This window comes from Dermacentor albipictus, chromosome 6 (genome assembly GCF_038994185.2).
Source record: "Dermacentor albipictus isolate Rhodes 1998 colony chromosome 6, USDA_Dalb.pri_finalv2, whole genome shotgun sequence".
In the NCBI taxonomy this organism is placed as follows: Eukaryota; Metazoa; Arthropoda; class Arachnida; order Ixodida; family Ixodidae; genus Dermacentor; species Dermacentor albipictus.
The window spans coordinates 5735689-5760543 of NC_091826.1; the positions used below are offsets into that span (position 1 = coordinate 5735689).

A 24855-nucleotide genomic window follows, 5' to 3' on the forward strand; every position below is an offset into this window, starting at 1 on the left:
CTGGAATTTTATACCGATGTTTGGAGTCGTAACAATTCTTCATTGATAGCTTGTGCCGACGCTGTTGTTCTTTTGTATTGTCACGTGAGTGAGTGAGTGAGTGAGTGAGTGAGTGAGTGAGTGAGTGAGTGAGTGAGTGAGTGAGTGAGTGAGTGAGTGAGTGAGTGAGTGAGTGAGTGAGTGAGTGAGTGAGTGAGTGAGTGAGTGAGTGAGTGAGTGAGTGAGTGAGTGAGTGAGTGAGTGAGTGAGTGAGTGAGTGAGTGAGTGAGTGAGTGAGTGAGTGAGTGAGTGAGTGAAGTAACTTTATTTTGGTCCAGAGAAGACGCAGGGGAGACCCCGCGCCACCCGGCTAGTCCCACGTAGGGACCGCCAAGCCGAGCTTGATGGCCCGATCGCGGGCACTCTGGACGGCCAGGGTTTGGTCGTTGAGTTCGGGGCTGCCCAAGAGCGCAGCCCACCTATCCTCGCTGAAGGAGGAGCCGATGGCTTCACACCCCCACAACACATGGTCCAATGTTGCCCTTAGTCCACAGGCAGGGCAGTCCGCACTGGGGTATCTTTCGGGGTATATGGCATGAAAAACCGCGAGGTTAGGGTACGCACGGGCTTGTAAAAGTCGAAGGGTAACCGCCCGCGCCCTACATAAGGCGGGGTGCGGGAGGGGGAAGACCCGTCTTGACAGATAGTATTGCGTGGTGATCTCATTAAACGTAAGCAAGGGTTCACCGCGGGGCTGAGGGACTGCTGAGGTGGCGCGGTCAGTGAGTCCTCGTGCGGCCTCGTGTGCGCCCTCGTTAGGGTTAGAGGGAGAACCCTCAATCGACCCCAAGTGAGCGGGAAACCAAAATAGAGAATGCGGAGAGATACTTTTGGCGCTTTGGAGAATGCGGAGGGCCTGGGGGGAGACCATACCGGTTTGGTAGGCCTTAATGGCTGCCTTGGAATCACTATATATTGCCTCTCTGCGACCATCGAGCACAGCCAGCGCGATTGCAACCTGTTCGGCTACCACGGGCCTTGAAGTGCGTACCGTAGCGCAGCAAGTGAACCTTGAATTGGAGTCTACGATGGAGACGGCGAATGCCTCTTGTTGGACATATGCCGCGGCATCCACGAAGCTTGCCTCAATGTGGTTATTGCGGACATGCTCGAGTAGAGCTCTACCCCTGGCCCGACGTCTGCCGACGTTGTTTGCGGGGTGCATATTGCGGGGCAGGGGCGCGATGTGCAGTTGAGACCTGATGTCGCTGGGAATCCGAATGGCGTCAGGGCACTGGTCGACAGGATTGAGGCCCATCTCGTCGAGTATCTTGCGGCCCGTCGGGGTGCCGGATAGCCTGAGCAGCTGTGAGTGCTCTTGTGCCTCGATAATCTCTTCGAGCGTGTTGTGGACTCCGAGCTTCAACAGGTTTTCGGTTTGGGTGCTTGCAGGCAAGCCGAGGGCAAGCTTAAAAACCTTTCTGATGAGTGAATTGAGCTTGTTCCTCTCAGCCACATGCCAATTATGCATGGCCGCCGAGTATGAAAGGTGGCAGAGAACAAAAGCATGTATAATGCGGATGAGATTTTCTTCCTTGATTCCCCGGTGCCTGTTGGCGATCCTCCGAATGAGGCCGAGAGCACTCTCCGTCTTGGCGGTGATCTTTCTGAGTGCGGTTCCATTGGAACCGTTAGACTCGATATACATCCCCAATATTCGGAGTGAGTCCACTCTAGGCACCGGAGACCCGTCACCAGTGAAAAGCCGTATTTCGCTTTCGGACGCCGGTTTCCAATCACGATGGCCGCCACCTCTGGGTCTTTTCTTGTAGAGAAGTAGCTCAGATTTTGATGGAGAACATCTGAGCCCAGTGGGGCGGAGGAAGCGCTCGGTTGCATCGATGGCGCTCTGCATGGCGGCTTCAACTTGGCCGTCGCTCCCGCCGACGCACTAGATGGTGATGTCATCTGCGTAGATAGTGTGGTTGATTCCTTGAATCTTCGCGAGCTCCTTAGAAAGCCCGATCATTGCGATGTTAAATAATGTTGGCGAGATGACTGAGCCCTGAGGCGTTCCTTAATTGCTAATGATCCTTAATTCAACCAAGTGTAAAAGCCTGACGATCTCGAGTTCTTCAAACTATTCTGAACCTTTTGGCTACAATGCGAATAGAACCGAACTCGAGTACGTCAGTGTATATAAAAAACATTGGTATTTATATGACCAACAATTGGTCGTGGTGCTCTCACGTAACTTACATCACTAGCAATGCTAGTTGTACTTTGGGTGCCTACCCCGAAATTTTTGCCAAGCACCCGCACGCCCTAAATTAATGCTTTATCAAACATTAATCCATCCAAAGTTTGAATACGCTTCAGCCAAATGCGACCCAACTCACACTATGCTAATTGCTATATTAGAATTCGTTCAGAACCGATCAGCTCGTTTTATTTTTTATACTTATGATCGCACTACTGACATCCCAATGAAGTCAGCTTTAGGCCTCCCACACTTGGTAACCAGAAGAATTTCACGTCTTTCACTTTTACAATGGAGCTGTTAGAAACTGCTGGGTGTGTCTTGACGAGCGCAGCTTCGCCGAGTTGGGGGAGACATAGCCGAGAGAGTGTGAAAGCAGAGTATAAAAATTGCATCGCTCAGCATAGCGACGCGATGAGGATGGGTGGAGCCTAGCGGAGGTCCTCCTGCGGCGGGCGAGGCACGGGGATCAGGCGAGGGGCGTTCTTCTCCTGCGGCTGCTAGGATGTCCTCATCTCCCGCCGCCAACCGCGGGGTCTATTACGGCGTAGGGCACGCGAATCGCGGACGCCGTAGTTGACGCCTTTGGCGGACGCCATGGGGACGCGCTGCCGGCGCTCGTGTGTCTTGTGTGCGGTTTGGCACTACTCTGCTGCCCTTCACCCATCCCCACTGCTCCCTGGAGTTTGCGACAGCAGAGCCACGCATATTTTCTTTACAACGAAGCTGCATGGGCATTTTCGTAATCCGCGAATAGCGAGCTGGTTGGCGCCCCTCGGTGCAACCGTGCGAACGCGTGCGTGCCACTGCGTTGCAGAGAGCAGCACGAGTCGCAGGTCGTCGTCAGCGCCGCGCGGACAGTTTAGTTCGTTCTAAAGAAAAGGGCGCAAGAAGACTTCGCCGTGAAGACACTCTAGTGGGTGCTGCTGACAATGCAGCCCGACAGGTTCGCCGCCGAGACGCTAAAGTGCGTGTTGCCGAAACTGCGGCTCTGCAGCTTCGCCGCGAAGACCCTCAAAAGGCGAGCCGCTTGATGGTCTTCGCATCAACAATGCTAAGGACGACTTCACGTTTACCAAGCCGACGCAAAGCAAGATGGATCACTAAGTGACGAATTCCACAGTCCCAAACAACGTCGCCTTGACACAATCGTGCAACGTTGCTTTGCACTGTTCGATCAGCCTCAGCGATTTGCCATCTGGTCTCGCAACGTATGTTCTCTGGCTACACACAGGCTTGACGCCACGATATCTCTTAAAGAAAAGGAAAAGAAGATTAGGGAGATGTATAAAAAATAATGAGCCACTCTGTGAAAGTGGATGACCAGCAAAGCTGCTTCGCGCATGACACAGAGGTGACATAAGATTTTCAACAAAGGTATGAACATATTTACTGTCCTGATCGGTGGCCATAGTGACGATAGGTATGCACATACATTCTCGTATCACCTGTGTTATTAAATGCGTCCGTCACTTAAGACAATGAATTGCTCATATTCCCTTAAGCAATGGTTCATACCACCGTAAATAAAAAGAAATTTAACGCAGCCTCCCCGTTACGACGGCAGAAGAGAAATGAAATTCTACGCTGGAATGATGAGCGGCAGCGGGGCCTGCTGTGGAATAAGACGACGACGGGAGCACAGGCACGAGCACGTTCGAGCGGTTGTGCCGAGGAGCAATCAACGAGCCAGCGGTGGTGTGGAAGAAGACAACGATGCTCGAGCCATTGCTGATGATGGCAGTTGTTGTTGAAGATGGCGGCGATAGTTTCCTCTTGCCGATGAGTGGCTCGTACGCCCTTAAGCAATGCTGTGGAAGGAGCTGACGACGATGAGCGCGTTCGAGCTCTGGCGTGCCCACGAGCTAGTGCGCGGGTTGTTTGCGGAAATGCCCTATCCATGTAGAGCTTCGCAGCAAAAATCCTAAAATTGAAAACATGTATGGCAAATTGATTAAATCAAGCAGGCTAGTTAACTGTTTGTCACGGCCTCGTTTCGAAGGGAATGCCAATAAGTCATCATTATAATTATCATATTCGTAATCGTTATCATCACCATTTGCGTAGCATCATGTCACTTGTGACGCGATGTGAGCTGCGCGCCGCATAGTGTCGACGCGTAGCAGTTGCATGTAGCAGTCGCCTGCTGCATGGGTCAACTAAACCAGGCTAGGTGACCATTCGGCACCGCCTCATTTCAAAGGGGATAGATCATCGTCGTCAACAACGTGGTGCCACGTGCCACGGTTCAATGGATATGACACAGGTAATCCTACGCTATACAATGCTAATTCCATAGTTTATTAGGAAATTTATGCTCCATAATAATTTGGAATAATCCACCCATTCTTTGGCCAATCCCCCATCGTGGGTAGGAGCCACACGTGCGACAGGCTACAACAACCACAATGTGCGCCGCGTACCCTCGATACCTGTGTAGTCTTCGGTGGGCGTTATGGCGCCTCCTCGCAAGGTACGAACCCCCTCTGGCGCGTGCTGCCGAAAACACAGCTCCCGCTGAGGCGCTCCTCTGTGGCTTACGCTGTGAGTGCACTACGCTTTCCGCGCAGGCCTGTAACCTCTTTTTCCCTCCTCTCTTTTTATGCGAAGCATATTACGAGGGCTCAACCCAGCTCCTCAGGCGCGGCGGTGACCATGAAATCACGTGACACCGTGACGTCACGACAGAGGAGAAGTGGCTTTGGCTCAACTCTTGCAAGACGGGCTGGGTGGGAATCGAACCAGGGTCTCCGGAGTGTGGGACGGAGACGCTACCACTGAGCCACGAGTACAACGCTTCAAAGCGGTACAAAAGCGCCTCTAGTGAATGCGGTGTTGCCTTAGAAACGCGCTGTTTCTAAGGCGTGCGTCTCTTGCTCAGGCGCACATTTCGTTGCCGCGCCGAACGCTGCTTTGCTCGACGCTCACCGCGTCCAATGCGGGGCGCGTAGTCGCTGCCCTGTAGCCCATTGTCTTACACCCCTTGGCGGGTCGACGGGAACGCTGTCGCGTTCCACTCTTGAAGGCGAAGAAGTAATGCATGAGTTGTTTCTTCGTCTAGCCGAACCAAATATAGCCAAGCAACAGCAGTTCACCAGGCTAAACAGTGGTTCAACAACTAAAATAAAGGCTAGTATGCTTCGCATCCTGGGCTTAACCTTACCTAAGCCACAGCCATTTTCTCTCTACGTTCTTCCAAAGTGCTTGTCTACCCCTCTATACTATCTGCAACTGAGTGGCATGCAGGCTAATATGGCGCCGGCCTCGCTTTTAAGTAAAGAGCTCTCTCTCTCTCTCTCTCTCTCTCTCTCTCTCTCTCTGTGGTATACTGCGCATGGCACGTGAGTGTGCCTCATATGATAAGTTCGCCACTGCTACACAGCCTTCCCAGAAACGTCAGTTGCTTGCCACTGCGATGAGACAGACACAGTAGTACGGTACGTGTCTACACTGACGATCTGTCCTTCTACATAGGACATAGGACATCTGAGTATTGTGTATAAAAGGCATAGAGACCTTTTCTGCGCCTAGCAATGTGCACTTAATGCAACAAACACTCTAACAGGTTCAAATTAGACGAAAATATGGCTTAAGCTTTGTTAACTTCAGCCATGTAATAGCGATTCACGTTCAGGAAGGCCAATTGTCAGGCGTTTTACACAAACAGCAAGATATCGTGTCATCGGTCTCCGCTAATTTTTTACTGGGATTAAAGTGAACGTGAAGAGTCCTAAGAGGTCAAACTTATCCGCAGTCATCCGTTACAGCACCTAACGTAGTCGCCGTATACTTTTCGGACATTAAAGTCAACCAGTCAAAGTTATCTGATCTTATGTTCTACAAATCAAACAGGCAATGTGCTTTTGTGGTTTTATCCCCCTCCTCTTCTCGATATTGTGAATCAATCATTGCGAAATGTGCGCCTACAAGGGGAAGATGCCAACAGCCATGGAAACGGAATGAGTTTTCATACAACGTTCTAATGTTAAATATAATTGATGCCCTCTTTTTTTAAGGTAACGATATTTCAAATAAGTTCAGTGACTCTGCGCGGTGGTACAGGGGCCATTTGTGATAGGAGGATGTGGGCCCAGGCCTCAAGCACACAGGGATGGCACAATGAACACAGAGAGGCTTTAATGACACGGGGACGGGACTAGGATAACGTACACTATAACACACACACAGTTCCTTTCATAAATGTCTGTCGCGTAAGTATCGTCGCGCTCAGCGTCAATGTAGGAAGGCGTCTGATAGTGCGTCGGTCTCACACACTCACGGCACGAAGAGGCGCAGAGATGAATCTCGAGCGGCGAGTGGCGCAGGTGCTGGAGGCTGGGGCGGGTGCCCGGCACACGACGAGCCACTCGCACGACAGCAGGGTCGGGACGTCGGCCCGCCACAGGGTAGACCGTTCGGAGGGCTTAGCTGCACCGGAACATGCCGGTGTCGGATGCTCGCCCAGCAGTGGAGCAGGCCGGTTGAAGACCAAGGACAGCCCGGCCTGTTCTGCCAGCACACCCAGGAACACCGGCCTTGGGTAGATGACTGCTCGGCTCGTTCGGAAGGCCAGCCCAGGCAGCTCAGGCAGATCGCATGGCTGCCGTCTCCGCCAAGACACCGGCTCTTTCTCTTCTTCTTCGTCCGTCGCCGCCGCACAGCAATCACGCGCATTCGGCCGCGACATTCAAATAGTCCAAACTCCTATCACACATTACGTTTTGCTTGAGACCACAAGGCAACGGGTTTGACTCCCTACCGTGGTGGCCTCGTTCAGAGAGGGGTGCAAACTGTCGCTTTCGGCGCAAGTCATAGTAACCCATGTTGAGCAAATCAATCCGGACCATCCCCTGCTGCGTTTCTCATAGCCTCTGGGGCGTTGAACCGCAATCATCAATCAACCTCTTGGTGTTTTATGAAAGCATCAGCCCACCAGCATCACGTGACGGCTAAAATAATGTAGGCTTTCTTTTTTGCCAATTGGAGGCCATCATCATCATCATCATTCTTATTAGGCTATTTTATGTTGGCTGCAGTGCCTCTTTTACCAACCCGAAATTACCCCTGTCGTGTGTCTGGCGATTCCACATATCCTGTACCTGCGAATTTCCTCCTTTCATTGTCTACCGTCTACGACCGTGTTGCCTTTCCCTTGGTATCCACACAGTAACTATAATAGATCATCGCTCATTGCCCTACGCATTACAGTTCATTTTCTTTCTTCTTCTTTTTTTTTGCGGAGGGTAGTGAGCGGGAAAGCTACCTCGCGGCATAGAAAAAAAAATCTCGCAATAGAACTTACGCGCATCACGCACCCTGTGCAAGTACATTTGTTCATCTTAATTTCAATAAGAGTATCGATGACCCAATGTGCTGCCCAAAGCTCTCTTCCTGCCTCTTGCTTGCGCCAATCAGTTTTAGTTCCATCGCATGTGTCGTGGTTTTTGGCTTCCTCTCAAGCTCTTTTGTTTGCGTCAAGGTTTCCAGCCCATTTATTGCATTAATGGACACATTTAGCTGCAAGGGTATCGCTAAAGTTTCCGCTAATGACTTGGTAATGTCTGCCGAACGCTTTCCAATCTATTTTTACTCTAATGTAGATGTCGCTTTTATAATGCCAATTTCTTGGGTCTAATTGGCTTAGATAAACGTATCATTGCACAAAAATTCTACAGGCTGATTGCCAACTACAAAATTTCATTCTCTTGAGAGGCTGTTGAACAATACCTTAATATTTCCCATCATAATCATCGAGCTATCTTATATCCACTGTCGGACGAACACTTCTCCCATCGATATCCAATTACCCCTGTCTTGCGAAAGCTGCATGTTCTTCTGCGTGTTAGTCTCAAAGCACACTCTTCAATTTTGTCGGCTGAGGCACTCAATCATTCGTTGCAAGTCACCTCCAGAGTTGCTGAAGAGGACCGTGGGAACTGCAGGCTGCGGTTTTGTTTCCATTTTTGATGCCGACACCTAACCTTTCCCGGCCTAATAGGTTGATTACCTTTTTTTTTTAACCTTGCAGGAATAGCATCGGAGAGGGCACGTCTTCTTGCCTTTCTCAATCGGTGCTCTTTTGTTTTTCTTGTGGAGTATCACGGTCGCTGTGGACTCCTTACGGATATTTGGTATGATATTCACGGTAGCTTCCTGCGCTTTGTAACCACGTAGCGCCCAAAAGTCTTGCTTCCGCGCAAAGCTGACCGCATAAAACAAGCTGAAAAAACGCATCGACAGTTTTCGACCGTCCCGTTGCATCGCAGCTCGCCACTTGCACTCGGGTGTGCAATAGATAAGTCACAGCCCACCGGATGGTGCACAAACCTTTTACGACGTGCATCGTGTACAGCAGCCACTACTCACCCCCTCTCAGTATCCCTGTTATTTTAGATGCGTAGCCGCTCACACTTCCGCTACGTTGTAACCTTCAACGATCGTGAAAAAAAAAAGGCAAAAAAAACAACAAAGAAAGCACCCAGCCTAGCATAAAAGTCGCAGACGTATCGAAATTCAGCTCACCATACGAGGAGGTGCGAACATTGCGAGCACACGCACGCCCACACGAGCAGCGATGGAGGTCCTCTGGCGGTGAGAGCAGCTTAAGAAATCGTAGGCGCCTTCAATACTGTTGTGTCCCATGCAATGGAATGGCTGAGGTTGAGGAACTCTCTTAATGCTCTACACTGAATTAGTTTTCCGTCGGATTTATCGCCCTTAAATTATTGCATTTGAATGTGGCCTCCCAAAGGACAATCTACTCGTTTCCTACCGAACTGGGTGGCAGAAAAGAATGATAGCGTTTTCAAAAATGAACATCATGCGCTTGGGTATTTCTTAAAAGTAAGAATAAGTACTTGGTTCAGTGAATCACACCTTTTTGTAAAACGTGAAACAATGTCGTCAACTGGCTTTTTTCGATGTTGCCTAACCAACACCGTAGACATCTTCTGTACCTCTCTCGCAGTGAGATGTTTTGCCATGTGGAGCCACACGTGTTCCTGTGTTTGCACGTTTTTTTTTAATTATTATTATTTTTTGATGTAGAAGTAACTCTACATCAAGAGCGTCTCATGTGATTGCTCATGAAAGACAGACATGCGCTCCTTAATCTATCACAATGCCAAAATTTACGATATGCTTGATATGATGGCATGGAATTTTGAATTGAATTGAGTTCTGGGGTTTTACGTGCCAAAACCACGAATTGATTATGAGGCTTGCCGTAGTGGGGGACTCCGGATTAATTTTGACCCCCCAGGGGATCTGTAATGTGCCCCCAAGGCGCGGGACTCGGGCGTTTTTACATTTCGCCCCCATCGACATGCAGCTGCCGCGGCCGGGATCGGATGCCTCGGCCGGGATTTGATACCGCGACCTCGTGCTTAGCAGCGCAACACCATAGCCGCTAAGCCACCATGGCGGGTCACATGAAATTTTGCATATACTAAACGTGTGTAACTTTTGCATAACTAAACCGGGTCCATGTAATTCCGCGTGGTGATATTTACGAAATATCACACACACAAAAAAGTTCACAATGTTGAAGCATCCAGCTTACAGCTTTATTACTTCGGCATGAAACAGATATCACAGTTCTCTCATTTTCATCTATGAATTTTGGGGAGACTAAATCGGAGAACATTTGTCTGCTCTCTCTAGTACTTTTCTTTTTTTTTATTTCGGGAAAATTTGTTTCGAAAGCTATTGTAGATGCGCGTTATAAGATGAGATATCTACTCTTAATGTGGTCTTAGAGTTGGTAAGTTCGTTCTTGAATGTTTTCAAAACTTGTTTTGAAGCTGATTGGCAGTTTCCTAGTACGCTTTAGTCGTTAATCAAAAGCGTTCTCTTAGGTGAGTTGCCAGAATTCATGTTTTGCTGTTCAATGTAGCAATTTTATTACAGCCGGTTTAGCAGTTAACCTGCGGCTTTTCATAGCTTTATGAATGAGAAAAAACGGTGTCAGCCATGAACTAGACTGGCCGACTTCTTTTTTTTTTTTTTGAAGCAGAAGCTCTGCGGCCGCGGAGCTCCTGCCCGGAAAACAATCCTGGCGAGTTTTGCACCGGCTTTGCTTGCTCCGACCTTGCATAGATATTAACTTTCGTCGAGGCGACGGTTGTGAGTTTCGACTGCGTTCCTCCGGTTTCTGGGTAAACGTGCGCACAGTTTCTTTCATCAGATCTGAGAGCCAGATGAGGCAGAACAAAAGACAGGGACGCTATTTTTCTTTTGAGAAATAAATACGATGGGCAATGGTCTCGCATGCGTAAGAACAAATGAAATATCAACAGCTACGTCGTGAATGGTACGTGCTGTAGAAAAGCAGCCGACACAACGTGCTCTTTGTCTTGCACATCAGAAAGCATGAACGAAGACGCGGGATAACTTTTGGCAGTGACGGTGCACTTGCGCTTAGGTTTCGCCGTCTTTGTTTGAGAGGAAACAAGAAAAAATTTCGCGAGTTTCCCTCATATTGATGCGGAAATTAATCTCATAAAGCAAAAAGGTATTGGGCAAAATTTTGGCGGACAAAAATACTCCCTTGATAACTGTCACTTGCTGCAGGAAGCTTGAATACTAGCGAAGGGTGTACATTCCAATATACTGGGACTTCGACAAATAAGAATTGTAACATTAGAAAAATGTAGCTGTATTATTATGCTCCTTTCTGCCTCTGACGGAAAGCTGCGGCCTGTGTATCTTAAGAATACACATTTGAGCTGCTGTTGTTAAACTGACCGATGTACGTGTACCGCTCGTATTTCGGCACTCATCCTCTCCGGATGCGATGCCACTCGTTGCTTGGTGGTGCAGCTCGGCCACTGCTCCCCTTTGCATCGTTCAGTGCACTAGCCGTTCTTTAAGTACACCCGCAACTAGTCCTGTAGGCAGCTGAGCACCCAGAAGCAATTCCACCGGTTACTACTGCACCGACGCGTTATTTTCACAGCGAAGCTTTCCATGCGACTAGAAGCGCTCGGAAACGTTATATGCGAGTTGTCACGGTTTTATTAAAGAAATATATATAAATTATTCGCGAAGTCTATATTTTGGAAAAGTGTGGGAATTACGAGGCACAATGGGCAGACAAATTTTGAAATATATTTCTTAATTATAAATTAAGGGTATTAAACACTCGTTTCCGGTCCGTTTGAAGATTTTATAAGAAACGCTTAAAAATTTTCCCTCTTCCATGGAAGGACCATAAACGGCCGATATTATCTGTAGAAAGGAAGCAGGAGCCGCTCCACTGGTGACGCGTACGAATAGTTTGAAATGTCTAGGAAAACTATGTGCTTTGAGAATAATTATGCAATACTCGTGTTCTCGCAATTCGTATGCTTTATACACGCATTTGCTATTCCCTAGTCTCCTTGGTGGTGAGCTGTGCGAAGCACGGTGTGCATAGTCCGCAGAATTAGGAATCGTGTTGATGAAGCACAAAGGTTTCATCACGGCGGCTTCATTACAGCCTTTGTCGGGAGTTATTCAAACGTTCCGTAGTGCCATACACTGCCGCAATCCGGTATATTTCCCAACGTCGTAAAACAACTGCACAAGACGCCAACTTCAAATTCAATTAAAGTAAGGCAAATGTTAAGTATAATATGTGGCGAAATGTTTGTGTCCCTGGCTTACATAGAAGGGTTGCAAAGAATTGTTGAACACCCGTTGTTTCCTTGTCTTTATGTGTCATACCAGGTTTGTAGTTTCTTTGGTGTCCACGGTGAACCAGACGAGGCACCTTGCTTACATTTCGAGAGAATAGAGGACAGGTTGTGACTGAAGTTACTCGAAGTTCGGAGTATGTGGGTTAAGTGCGACATTTGCAATAAATTACGTATGCTCCAGAGCCTGAAGAGGGTGTTTTAAGAGCGGCGCAATATTTCGCCCGTCATCATGGCATCACTACATGTGCCACAAAGGTCGAAATTTAAGAAAACTGGGCGGACTCTTATGGCAAATCAGTATGCGAAGTTTCATCCGTGTCGATTAAATTCAAATTCAAATTCAAAAATCAGTTTATTCAAACGACTATTAAGAAATACATGTGAGTCATCTGGGCCCTTAGCCTTCTCCGCTAGACTTGGGCCCATGCAGGAAGTGCGAAAAATAATTATAGTGAGACAACTCAGTATTTTACACAGGATTCATGTAACAGCAGTTATACTACAGTTATACACAAAGGCAGGCGAAATGCTCAAGAAATTATACAAGTTCGGAGGACAACATAAAAAATAAAAAAATAAAAGAAAGAATGCATGAAAGAAAAACACAGACTTATAGTGGAGCCGAATATTGCTGGCTGCGGAAAAAGTTTTTATATCGGCGATTGAGAATTGACCTACTTTTAAGTTAGCAGGCAGTTGGTTCCAAATTTTAGCAGTGGCATAGGTGATATTTCTTTTACCGTATACATTATTAACAGCTGGAAGGTTAAAACAACTGAAAAAATTTCTAGTTGGACGAGATGGATATACAAAAACAGATGATGATAGTGGGATGTTATGGTTTAGTATATGTATAACCACATAAGCTAGTTCGAAATCCCGCATAGCAAAAAAAAAGGTGTAATGTCTAAGTGACGAAAGAGTGGAGCGGATCTATCTGTGTGTTTATTATGTGTTATTATTCGAAGTGCTCTTTTTTGTAAAATTACTATTTGATTTAAGTACGTGTTATACGTAAGTCCCCAGGACTCCACGCAGTAAGTCATATTGTTTTGAAAAAGGCAATAATACAAAATTTTTAATGTGCGAAGCGAGAAGAACTTTCTAGCTTTTATTAGGATAAAGCAAGCCCGTCTCAATTTCCTGCTTACTCGAAAAATGTGAGGATTAAAATTGAAAGCTGAATCTAGAGTTATACCACGATATACCTGTTGATTGACTCGTTCGAGGGGGTTTGCGCCTATTCGTAACTCATTTAAGCTATATGAATTTTTATATGGACTAGAGAACACAATGTATTTAGTCTTTGAGGTGTGTATTGTTCATTTATTTTGTAAAAACCACTGGCACATCTGAGAAAGATCACTATTAGCGTGCCTTTCGAGCATATTAGGGTCATGACTAGAGAAGAGAAGGGCTGTGTCATCAGCATACATAATAGTTTGGGCATAATTCAAAGCACCTGGCAGATCATTTATTTACAAGGAAAATAGTAATGGTCCCAATACCGAGCCCTGAGGCACGCCACAAAGGATGGAATAAACGCTTGATACGGATTTGTCGATTTTAACACATTGCTTGCGACCAGAAAGATAGCTTTCGAAAAACTGCTTCGCTTGACCTCTGAATCCATACCGATGTAGTTTTGATAATAGTATATCATGGTTCACAGTGTCAAACGCTTTTTTAATGTCAACAAAAATGCCAACTACATACTCTTTGTTATTTAATGCTTTGTTAATAAATTCACTTAAACATTGTACAGCCGTGGAAGTAGATCTGTTTTTCCTAAAACCGTGCTGGTTATCTACGAATACGTTATATTTATCTAGAAAATTGGCAAAACGTTTCATCAATAACTTCTCAAATACTGTGTTAAGGGCACTAAGTATTGATATTGGTCGGTAGTTCTGGATGTCATCCTTACTACCGGACTTGTATATTGGTGTGACTTGCGCTATTTTAAATGCGTCTGGATATGTGGTCATGTAGAAGGATGCATTAAATAATTTTTCTAAATGCCCACTCAGTTCCTCGATGTGCTGTTTATTGACGAGTAAGGGGATCTTATCTTTACCTGGTGTTCTTCCTGCAGTCATTCTTTTAACGGTAGAAATGATTTCATCCTGAGTAATGTCATCAAAAACCAAAGAATTAAGTACAGGAGCTGGGAGCTCGGGGGCTTCGTGCATAGTTAGTTGTTTCGCAAGAGTTGGACCTATATTACACAAGTATTGATTGAAGTCTTCTGCAAGGCTTTCTGTGGTTCTATTAGGTGGGATAATTTCTGGCAGTATATGATCCTTCTCTCGAAGTGTAATGACCGAGTTTACTATTTTCCACATTTTACGCGGGGTATGTTGGTTGCTTTCTATAAGAGTTGTATGATACTTCTTTCTGGATTTTCTAAGTAAGGCCAGAGCTTTATTTCTATGTATTTTATATTGTACACGATAGTATTCATTAGCTTTGAACTGCTTGTGCTTGCTATACCATTTATCTTTAGTTTGTATAGCAGCTAAGACCTCAGTCGTTACCCAAGGACATATTGGGTCAGAATAATAAGATTTTGCATTAACAATTGTTTCTGTAAAGCAAGATGAGATAACATTTATAAGGTGGTCGAATTCTTTGTTAATATTCTTACTGTTCTCAACATTGATCACTAGAGTGCGTATACGGGAACTTAACAGGCTGTGATCAATAGTTGTTTTCACGCGTTTATTAATTTCTTTTTTGAGAGGAGAATACGATGCTAGAAAAAACACTGGAAAATGGTCAGAAATATCAGCATCAATAACTCCAGAGAAAGACAGTGAGGTTTCGAAATTGCATAGGATATGGTCTATGAGCGTCGCTGCGGAGGGGGTGACTCGAGTTGGTTGTGTTATTTGATTAAGGAACCCGTAAGACTCAATCAGGTTCACGTATGGAGCTGCATTGTCATTAAGAGTGTCGATATTAATATCTCCACATATTATTGCAGGATTATTCATAGAAGCGAGGTGTTCTAGAGCAGGTTCAAAGGCATCCAGAAAAAGAGTAATGTGCGAACTTGGGGAACGGTATAAAACACCTACAGTCAACTTGGAACTCAGCTCAAGGAATAAGAAATCATATGCATCGGGAACCTGACATGTCAGTTTGGGACAATGCTTGAAAGGAATATTCTTGTGTACATACAAAGCAACTCCTCCGCCACGCGTCTTGGTTGGTCGCGAGAGATAAACTGAAATAAAATTTGGAATATTATAGAATTCATCAGGTTTCAACCACGTTTCTGACAACGCGATTATATCATACTTCTTCAAAAATAAACAATATAAAAGAAATTAAGCAACCGTTTGCTAGTGTCATGCTGCCATTATCAACTGTGTTTCTAAATGTCCCGAAGGAAACCTTGGCTTCACAAACTTTATATTTAACAGAAATGAGGCTCATCTTAAGTGCATTGTGCCGTCATTTTAACGTTACCGGCTTAATACGGAACCTTCCACTTATTTATTTTCCACTCCAGCTGGAAAACAACCATTCTTTGTAATTCACAATGAGACAAAATGCTGCAATAGCCGCTAATAAAAAAAAATTAGAGTCTAGTATGCCAAGAATTTTAAATTTCTGTAAACGCCTTAACGTTCATGCGTAGAGAAATTCGCAGTGGCGGTAGTTGTCTACAAACCACGAGGACGAAAGTAGTCTTCGCTGTGTTGATGACACCGCACCAGTCATTGCACGATGCCGCAGCATGATTCATAGTAACAGTGCCGAATTCGGGCCATTCTTTATAGCTTGGCATGAGTGCGGAAAACAACTGAACAATGTCGCTACCGAGGACTCTTTTTTGTTTGTACTCACTATACACAAAAAAAATTTGTAGCGAAAGTGAAACCGTGTATGATGGATAGAGCTGTTAGCTCGCAGATATGAGTGGTTGGCAGCAAGTCACTGTGCCTATAAATTTACCGAGTAAAACAGGCGATGGAAGAAGTTATGTACCCGTTGAATACTGCACTTATCTCTAAAGGTCACGTCGGCTAATATGCCTGTGCCGTCAGGACAACGGACTCTCAAAAACAAAGTGGCCTAAGCTCACAACAAACGGCATTTATGGTCAGAAAGGTCGATTTGGTGAACTTTCAACAACTCTCAAGCCACCATGTTGACGTATTGCAGACGAACGAGCAAGACAGACCTTCATGGCTGTATGGCCGCAGTAAAGCTAAGAGAATTGCGAGAGGTTCGGAAGGTCTTTTTTTTTCTCTTTCTATTTAGCAGCCCAATTTCATGGCTGTTATGACTTCAGAGTTTTTAGTGCGTTTTCTTTTATCCCACGTACAGCTGCTGGATGCTGCTGCCCGCGGTTGCGATTGGGAGCAGTGACAGTTGACACAGCAGAACCCTTCGTTCGTGAGAAGTAATGACAGTGTGCGACGGACACCAAATAACTTGTTAAACTTGACAAAACAACGAAGCTTTCTTTTTCATTTTTCTTGTGCGTGTGTTGTGGCAGTTAAATGTGCTTTGCAGTTTGCGCTGCCTTATACCTGGAAATCTGAGAGGGTCACAGTCATGGTTGTGATCGTGTCCATAAAGACGATCATCAGTATTGAAACCACATTTAAAAAATTCATAATGCCATACTTGTTCTATACCGTTACGTTAACCGTTATGCAGCCTTTTCAGCGTTCATTTTATGTCATAGTGAAAATGTCTCCCGCTTGTTGACGCCCGTCGCGAATACATGGGCTGACTTATCCGACCGACAAGGTGATTGACTGCGTAGCCTTTGTTTGTTGTTTCTGTAGCACGAGCCATGGTAGCTCCGTGAATATAATGTTGCGAATTAATGGTAGAAACTCTGCGGAAGGGGTTTGTGTTTGAATTTATGTGCAACTGAATTAGGTTTTCTCGTATATTCAAACCACGATCCGACGCTATCATGTCTCTAGCTGGAAGGCCTGCTGGGCCTATGAATCCAGAGGCGACAAGGCGCCACTGCCATTCCAGTTGGCGCCTTCAAAAATGGGGAAGAGAGCACAAGCGCTTGAAAAATTGTGCCACGCTATGGAACAAAGTTTTTGTCAACAGGTTGATCGTCTTACTGGGGCTGGTTACCCGTCACACCTTCTTGTGTCTGTTGCGGAGCGAATGAGCAAGAACCTAAAACTGGAGCGTGTCAATGGCGAGCAAAGTGGCGAGAACACAAAAACGAAAGAAAAGCGAAGGACCGTGGTCCTGCCGTAGGTGCACAACATGTGTCACCGCATGAAAAAGTTTGTGCGCGAAGCTGGAGTTAATGTTGCGCTTACTGCCCCGGAAAAACTGAAAAACCACTGCCGACGCGTCAATGCAGAAGAATCGATAAAGCAGCAAGGGTACACGATAAATCACAAGAGCCGTTGTGTGGATTGCACAAAAGCCGTGGTGTATTCTATACTTTGAAATGTAGGAAAATGTATATAGGGCAAACCGGAAGATGCACGAACGAAACACTAAAGGAACATAAACTTAGCGTCGAGCAGGCGAACAGTAACCTGGGTTTCCACGTCAGGAATTGACCCTCTAAAGCTTGTGCCACAGAATTCAGACGCTGTGAAGTGCTGAAAAAAACACAATGACCAGCTGGTTCGGGAGATAATTGAAGCAGCCGAGATTGCCTGGACTTCGTGACCAATTTGCTAGCACGCCGTCCTTGTTACTAACGAAAAAAGAAGAGCTTTTGCATGTACAATCCTTATTTTGAGTAAAAATTTCAAAAAAACATTGCTGAAAGTGAGCGCTTGTGGTGTCGTCTTTTCGTCTCGTGTCCCGTCTACGTTTTGCGCTGTAAACACTAGCATGTCCGTAGGCTGTGTGTAAGCATTATATTACAATTTTTCTGATACATTTTACTTTGAGAAATTCAATTAATTCTGTAGCTTCTTAGTGCTACACGGAGGGATTCGTGGTTGGGTATGCGTAGTTCGGAATAACTTTTCGCGAAAAGATAGTCGACGCTCGACGCCGGACGCCAACACAGCATGTTCTGCGACACATCCGGTACCATTAAGGATATAGCATTAAGAAATAATCATCGCCAATTTTTATGAAACTTTTATAGAATACCCACCCAGGACTGGTAAATGTAGTGCTGCAAAACATGTTGCATTATTTTATTTTAACCGAGAAAATCGAGACTATTTAAAACTCATGTATGGTCACACCGACGCGGGGGGCTCACCGGTAAACACGAACACATTTCTCTCGATGAGCGCGGAAACGCTCTGTCAAAATTCTGGAGTGAGTAACCGTGCCAGCAGCGGCGAGCGAATTGACCTTTGTGCATCTATCGCTTCAACGCGAACGAAACGTCGGAAGCACAGCGCTTACGAAGCTACCGGCACTACGCGCACTCTGAAAACATCGCAGATTGCTTTGAAGATGAGGCCCGCGCGGACGCGCACTTTGACAACGTCGCAGATCGCTTTCAAAATACGGCCCATACGAAGCCCGCACGGCAGCCGCCGGAGAATGCCCCCCGCCCTCGCCTCACCCCCGTGCCTCTAGTGGGCGAAAGGAGAGGGCGCGCTTCCGGCCCGCCTTGCTTGATCGCGTACGCGAGATTTAGCCCCCTGAGCCACGTTCACCTGTTCAACCTCGCACGCTTTCTTCGCTCATATGGCACATGGTGCGCCGCGACGATTTTATCGACCTTGGAATTTATACGGACCCTCACGGCGACAGCGACGCCGACGGCAGAAATGCGCCTGGAGTGTCCATATAATTTCTAGGGCAACAAAACAATCTTGACCCGTTTTGCGATTGTCTTTATCTGAACAAACACAGCTGGTTCATCCGCTGCAGAGGCGCCATACCGCTTTACGACTAGGCTTTTGCCTCTTTCATGTACACGGGGATCATTTCAGAAGGATTGATGAATAACTTTATTGGGGCCCCTCGGTGCGCATGATTAGCGCGCAGCGGGCCGCTCCCACGTCGGGACAGAGAGGTCATGCCCCTCCGCCGCGTCGCGGGCCCGATGGACAGCCCAGAGCTGTGCGTCAAGGTCCGAACTGCGTAGAGCTCGATCCCACTCTTCCTTGGTGGTCCTGGCCCCCGGTGCCAGGGGGCAACCCCAGAGCATGTGTGCAAGGCTAGCTATATCTTTACAAAAGCGACACTCATTGTGAGGGTGCGCGTCCGGAAAGATTTTGTGCAGGAAGGCTGGGCATGGGTAGGTGCCCGTCACAAGCCGCCTGTACGTGACTTCTTGTGCTTTATTAAGTGCTTTGTGCGGTAGCGGCATGGTTCTCTTGCCTAATTTATAGTGCTGGGTAAGATCGTTGTAAGTGACGAGGGGGTCGCGCTCGTCCATCCTGCAGAGAGGGAATCCGGGATCGCACGGTGAGTTAGGTCTCGTGCGGCCTCGTGTGCCGTCTCGTTGAGGTTAGGGAGCGGCCCCTCCGAAGGTCCCATGTGTGCCGGAAACCAGTTGATGTAGTGTAGGGTGAGGTGTTGAGTGCCGGGTAATCTGGCGACGGTCGGGTATATGCTCCATGTTCCGAAGAACAGAATTGCCCTCTTGGAGTCCCAGTATGCCAAGCTTTTACCATCTTCTAGGAACGCAAGGCTGATGGCCGCCTGCTTGGTCACCTGAGGACTATCAGTGCGGACCGTGCACGCATTGATGACCGTGCCATCTTTGTTGACCACCACTGCTACACAGTCTCGTCTGCCAGGATATTTCGCTGCGTCCGTAAAGCAGCATGCTTTCCCGGAGGCGGCTGCCTGTCGGAGGAGTGCTTTGGCTCGAGCAGGTCTTCTGTCGATGTTGTGCTCGGGGTTCATATTCCTGGGCAGGGGGGCTGCCCTGATATTTTTCATCTGCACGGGTGTTAGTTAGCGCGTGGCTATTACACTCGATCTCTCGAGGCGCGACGCCGATTTCTCGTAGGACCCATCTGTTCGCAGGTGCGCTTGACAGCATGGTGATTTGTGCCCGTTCCTGTGCCCCTGCAATCTCGCTCAGCGTGTTGTGCATGCATAATGCGTCCATACCTCCATGCTCGTGCGCATGGGTAGACCCATGGCTCTCTTGGCGACCTTACGCAGGAGCGTTTCAAGCTTATCTCTCTCCACTTTCGACCAATTGTGCATGGCCGCGATGGACACGAATTGACTTATTATGAAGGCCTCTGCCAGTCTAAGCAGGTTGTCCTCCTTGAGCCCGTGATGCTGGTCAGCAACTCGTCTCAGTAGGCGTGTGGCATTCTCGGCCTTCGTGGTGAGCTTAGCGACTGCGATGGTGTTCGAGCCATTCGCCTCTATTCTGATGCCCAACATCTTGATGTGACCAACCACCGGAATTGTGTTGCCTTCAGTGGTGTACAGGCAGACGCAGGGGTCGGCGCCTGTGTCCCATCCCTTCGGTTTGGACCTTCGTTTTTTGAGTCTATATAGCAGTAGCTCAGACTTGCTCAGCGAGCACCGCAGGCCTGTTGGTTTGAAGAACACCAAAGTGGTTCGGATCACACTTTTTAAAGTGTGCTCGATTTGTCCTTCGCTCCCCTTTGCCACCCACATGGTCACGTCATCTGCATAGATGGTATGTTGGAGGTTCTCGCTTCGAGTCAGTTGCCTGGACAGACCTATCATTGCCTGGTTGGAGAGGGTAGGGGATATCACCGAGCCCTTCGGGGTACCCCTGTCGCCCAGTTCGACTGGCTCCGACTGCAGAGAGCTGACTCGTAGCGAGGCCTGCCGTCCCCTCAGAAAGTCACGGATGTAGTCATGGAGACGTTGGCCAAGTCCGAGTGTTGAGATTTGTTGTAGAATGAATGAGTGCCGGATGTTATCAAAGGCTTTTTCTAGGTCTAGACCTAGGATGGCCTTGACGGCTCTTGTGCTGTCTAGTATCTGGCTTTTTACCAGCTTCATAGCGTCTTGCGTCGCCAGCCCCTGACGAAAGCCAATGATATTGTGAGGATCTATGTCATTGTCTTCCAGGTTAGGCTTCATACGGTTAAGCAGCGCATGCTCCATGGTCTTACCCACGCATGACGTAAGCGAGATTGGACGCAGATTGTCCATGCGGAGAGGTTTGCCAGGTTTCAGTATTAAGACCGTTTTGGCCGTCTTCCATTCTATGGGACCTTTGCCTAAACGCCACGTCTCATTAACTATCGCAGTGAGCTATTCCGCCCCGCCCTCGTACAGTTTGTGGAGGGCCTTGTTGGTGATGTTATCCGGCCCCGATATAGATCGGCTGTTGAGATCTCTGAGCGCCTGTATGACCTCTTCCATGGTGAAGTCGGCATCAAGCTCCGTGTTAGATCGACCCGATTAATGGGAGGTCGCGTCCTCCCATCGCCAGCAATTTGACCTTCATTTGACCGCAGCGGCGCCGTAGCCTTCGCAAAGCATCACGTGACTAGCCGCATCGAGCTCCGCCGCCGCCGGCTTGGCGCATGCGCTCTCCGCAGCTGGATCGCTGCCTGACCACGTGACTCACCGCGCGCTCGCCTAGTCAGTGCGAGCTTGGCCATGGGTGAGAGCGAAGCCAGGCAGTCTTTGAGCGTTGCGCGGGAGCGGGAGGCTTGGAGCCGTCGTCGTCAAGCGGCGTCTGACCAACCCGCGGATATCGCCCGGCGAACTGCTTCAGTGGAGAGGGCCCGGAATGCCCAGCGCGCGAAGCTAGCGTCAAGGACTAAACAAGAGCGAGTGGTTCGGCTCACTAAACGCCGGCAGCGAGACCACAACCGTAGACACAACCGTATACTTTGGACGAACCAAGACTTAATCAGGCTAAACCAAGCTTTCGCTTTGCATATCCATGGTTAGCTGAGCTAAGCCGCAGCCAATTTTTTGGCCCCAAAATGTTCAAATTTTCATTATTCTTTTTTTTCAATTTTAGCATTTTGGGAATTTCACAACGAAGTAAATATATGGTGCAGTTGCGTATTTCTTTTTTATCTTGCTAGAAACCTTTTGAAGATTTGTCAGTTATTTTTCAGCTTCATCCGCCTTACCTAAAACGACCCCAATAGCACCCTTAATTTCGTGGTCAGTCAGAGGCAGTTGCTCAAAAGCCAAACTTGGGCAATATTTCAAAAACATACTCTGGGTCACATAAATTTAACTTTATGGGTCAATAAGACTAGTGTTGTAGATTTACCGGAAAAACATTGACAGGGTGCAATGCATTACTTTAGGAGTGATAGGACTTCGAATTGATAAAATCTGCAAGCCATGAGAATTAATTAAGGGAAAATTAAAAATCCATCCAATCGTAGCAATTGCTACAAAGGAAACCCATACGGGTTCCTTGTAGCAGTTGCTGTGATTGGAGGATGTCTCATTTTCGCTTAATTAATTACTTCTCTCCACCTTGCGGGTTTGCGCAAACTATTACATCGTTAGAATGCTGTTATCTTCCTTTAGCGAAATAAGGCCTTCTTTCTTGTTCAAGAAATCGGTGCTACGTTTCGCAAAACGGAGGTGGATTCCTTTTAGCAAAGAAATTTTAGTAAAGCAGTTTACTTTTAGCAAAGAAATTTCGCTGAAAACTAAAGAATAGTCAGGACCCTCCTTAGTCTGTCCTTATCTGAACACACCCTTAGAACACCTTGATACCTCTGAACACACCTTAGGTTGTTCGCCTTGAAGAAGACCAGTCCACTGGTCGAAACGTGGCTCCAGCTTTCATCTTTTTCTCATTTTGTTCACCACAATGGTTTCAAGACGTGTGAAAGCCTAAGACGAAATGCGTGTTACGGAACCTGGACCCCACGCTCCCAAAACATTTTGTTTTTATTTTGGGATCTCGCATGTGATTTCATTTATGCATCAAACCTTTCGGAAGTGTGTGCCATCGAGTTGTTTTATCCACCACTTGTGTGATGCCGCACGAAGGGTGATGTCATACAAGCGGTGCTGTGAGTGAAAGTGTGTGTATGGCAAATGTTAAAAGGGACAATGTGCTCTTATCTCACGGACGTATAGACGAATGATTCGCGGCATCAGTGTTTCAGTATAGGGTGTTCATTCGAAGAAGCACCGCCAAACGTGATGAATGAGCAACTCGGCATTGCAGAATCACAGAGCAAACGACGCCCCTTGCGTCGAGGCTGGTTTTGCTGTCCAAGTATCTCCTATTCTAGTATGCCAAAGAGGCTCTGCATCGTAGCTCTACGGAAGAAAAAGAGAAGATTATGTCAAAGGCGTTCCTTTTTTTTTTCTGCGTGAATTGTACAACGTTATAAGGCAAAGTTCCATTCAAAGTAGACAAACGTAATGTAGGTGTTGGTGAAGTCGCGTCTTTGTAATCTTTATTTATTCAAAAATAACATTCAGAAGTTTCTGGCATATGATAACGTAGTGTATTACATACTGAGTATTATTCGTTTTAGGCGCGAAGATAGATGCGCTTAACTGTATTGTGGCATATCTTTCTATTACTAAGTTCCACAGTTAACCTGCTGCATCAGCAATATTTAATGAACAATGTTAACCTTTCTTTTTCTTTACTTTATAAAGGCTGCTCCCAGCAATCACAAAAACCATGTCGTACATCCGAAGCTCTGCATGCACTGGGCGTCGTCCGCGAACAACTCGCGCTCTGGCTCGTCGTCGGCGGCGCAACCGCACCAACGCGCTCGCGCATTCGTCGTCTCCTTCCACAGCTGGCTCCGCGGCCGCTCGTTGCTTAAAGGGACACCAAAGGCAAGTGTTAAGTGAAGCTAAAGTGATAGATTAGTGCTCGATAATCTCTAAGGTGGCAACGTTATCGCGAACACAGCCTTAATAATCGAGAAATTTGGGTAAATATACAGGGCATGATTAGGGACTCCCACGGGACATCCAAGCACTTGCCCGCCACCCCCATCCCTATGACTAAAGCACTCATCAGTTAAATCCTCTATCTAGTAGTAAACCACTCGTTGCAAAAAAGATCCTTGTATTATAACACGAAATAAAATGCTGCCTGTCGATTTATATTTCATGTTTAGAAAAAATAGCTCATTGAAGATACCCTTGACAACGACGCGGGCGGTCGAAATGTTTTGCTTTCGCTCGACTTGGCGCCGCCCACGCTTTCGCGTTTTAGTAGTTCGGTTGTCGCGTAGTGCTGCGCTGGTTTTGCTGGCTCGCGAAACTCGCACAAACTGCAAGAAGCAGGGAATTCAACTTCTCTGTGATGTCACGGGATGCCCGAACGGTCTACGCCGCTTGGCCAGAAGGCAGCTGCAGTGGCGAATCCGCCGCTCTGTCCTGGCTCGGTACCCCCGTCCGTCGGGCGCCGTTTTACTCACCGACGGCAGCGAAGGGGGGCGATGGCGCATGCAACGTCACCACTCCTACGGTTCGGTGGCGAGAGATTTGAATTTTGAAAAAGGTATTCGGACCCTTCAGATGCAACTTTCTCGTAAGCTAAGTCTTTTCTTGGCACGAAACAAGTTTTTCAAGGTTTCTGGAATGGCAATCGAACAGTCCACGTCCACTTAGTATTTGCCTTTCGTGTCCCTTTAAAGGCGTACGAACCACTTATTGGCAAGAGGAAACTATCGTAATCATCATCAGCAATGGCTCGAGCATCGTCGTCGTCTTCCACAGCTGGTTCGTTCGCGCCCCTCGTGGCCGCTGCCATGGAGCTGTTTCGCCCACCACCCGAGAACTAGAACGTGTGGCGTTTTGTCCCGACGTGTGTGCCGTGAAGATCGCTGAGGGGACGGTCATTGCCGCTGTGTACGTTTGACCTGCCTCTTCCAAGCGCGACGTAGAGGACTTTATGAACTACCATTTTGGATGGCTGCTCGATCCGGCCGATGAGGATCAGACTCCAGTCCTCGTCGTTGGTGACTTTAACTTGAACGTGTCGCGGCCAGATGGCAATTGGATGCCCTCGTTTATGATCGAATGCTTCGGGCTACAGTGCCACACCGATCCCAAGGTGCCAACGAC

General features: G+C 47.3%; 1 protein-coding gene across 2 annotated transcripts in view; it reads left to right on the forward strand.

Moving 5' to 3' along the window:
* Positions 1-24855, forward strand: part of LOC135921791 (chorion peroxidase-like) — a 118872-nt gene that overhangs the window by 29492 nt on the left and 64525 nt on the right. The window contains exon 1 of one of the 2 annotated variants that reach the window (XM_070539823.1): positions 8573-8830. The exons of the other annotated variant lie outside the window; for it this stretch is intronic. Coding sequence (XP_070395924.1) covers positions 8814-8830 — 17 coding nt within the window. The 5' untranslated portion in view covers positions 8573-8813. Of the gene's footprint in view, positions 1-8572; positions 8831-24855 lie in introns of those variants that run through there. 2 annotated transcript variants of the gene reach the window in all.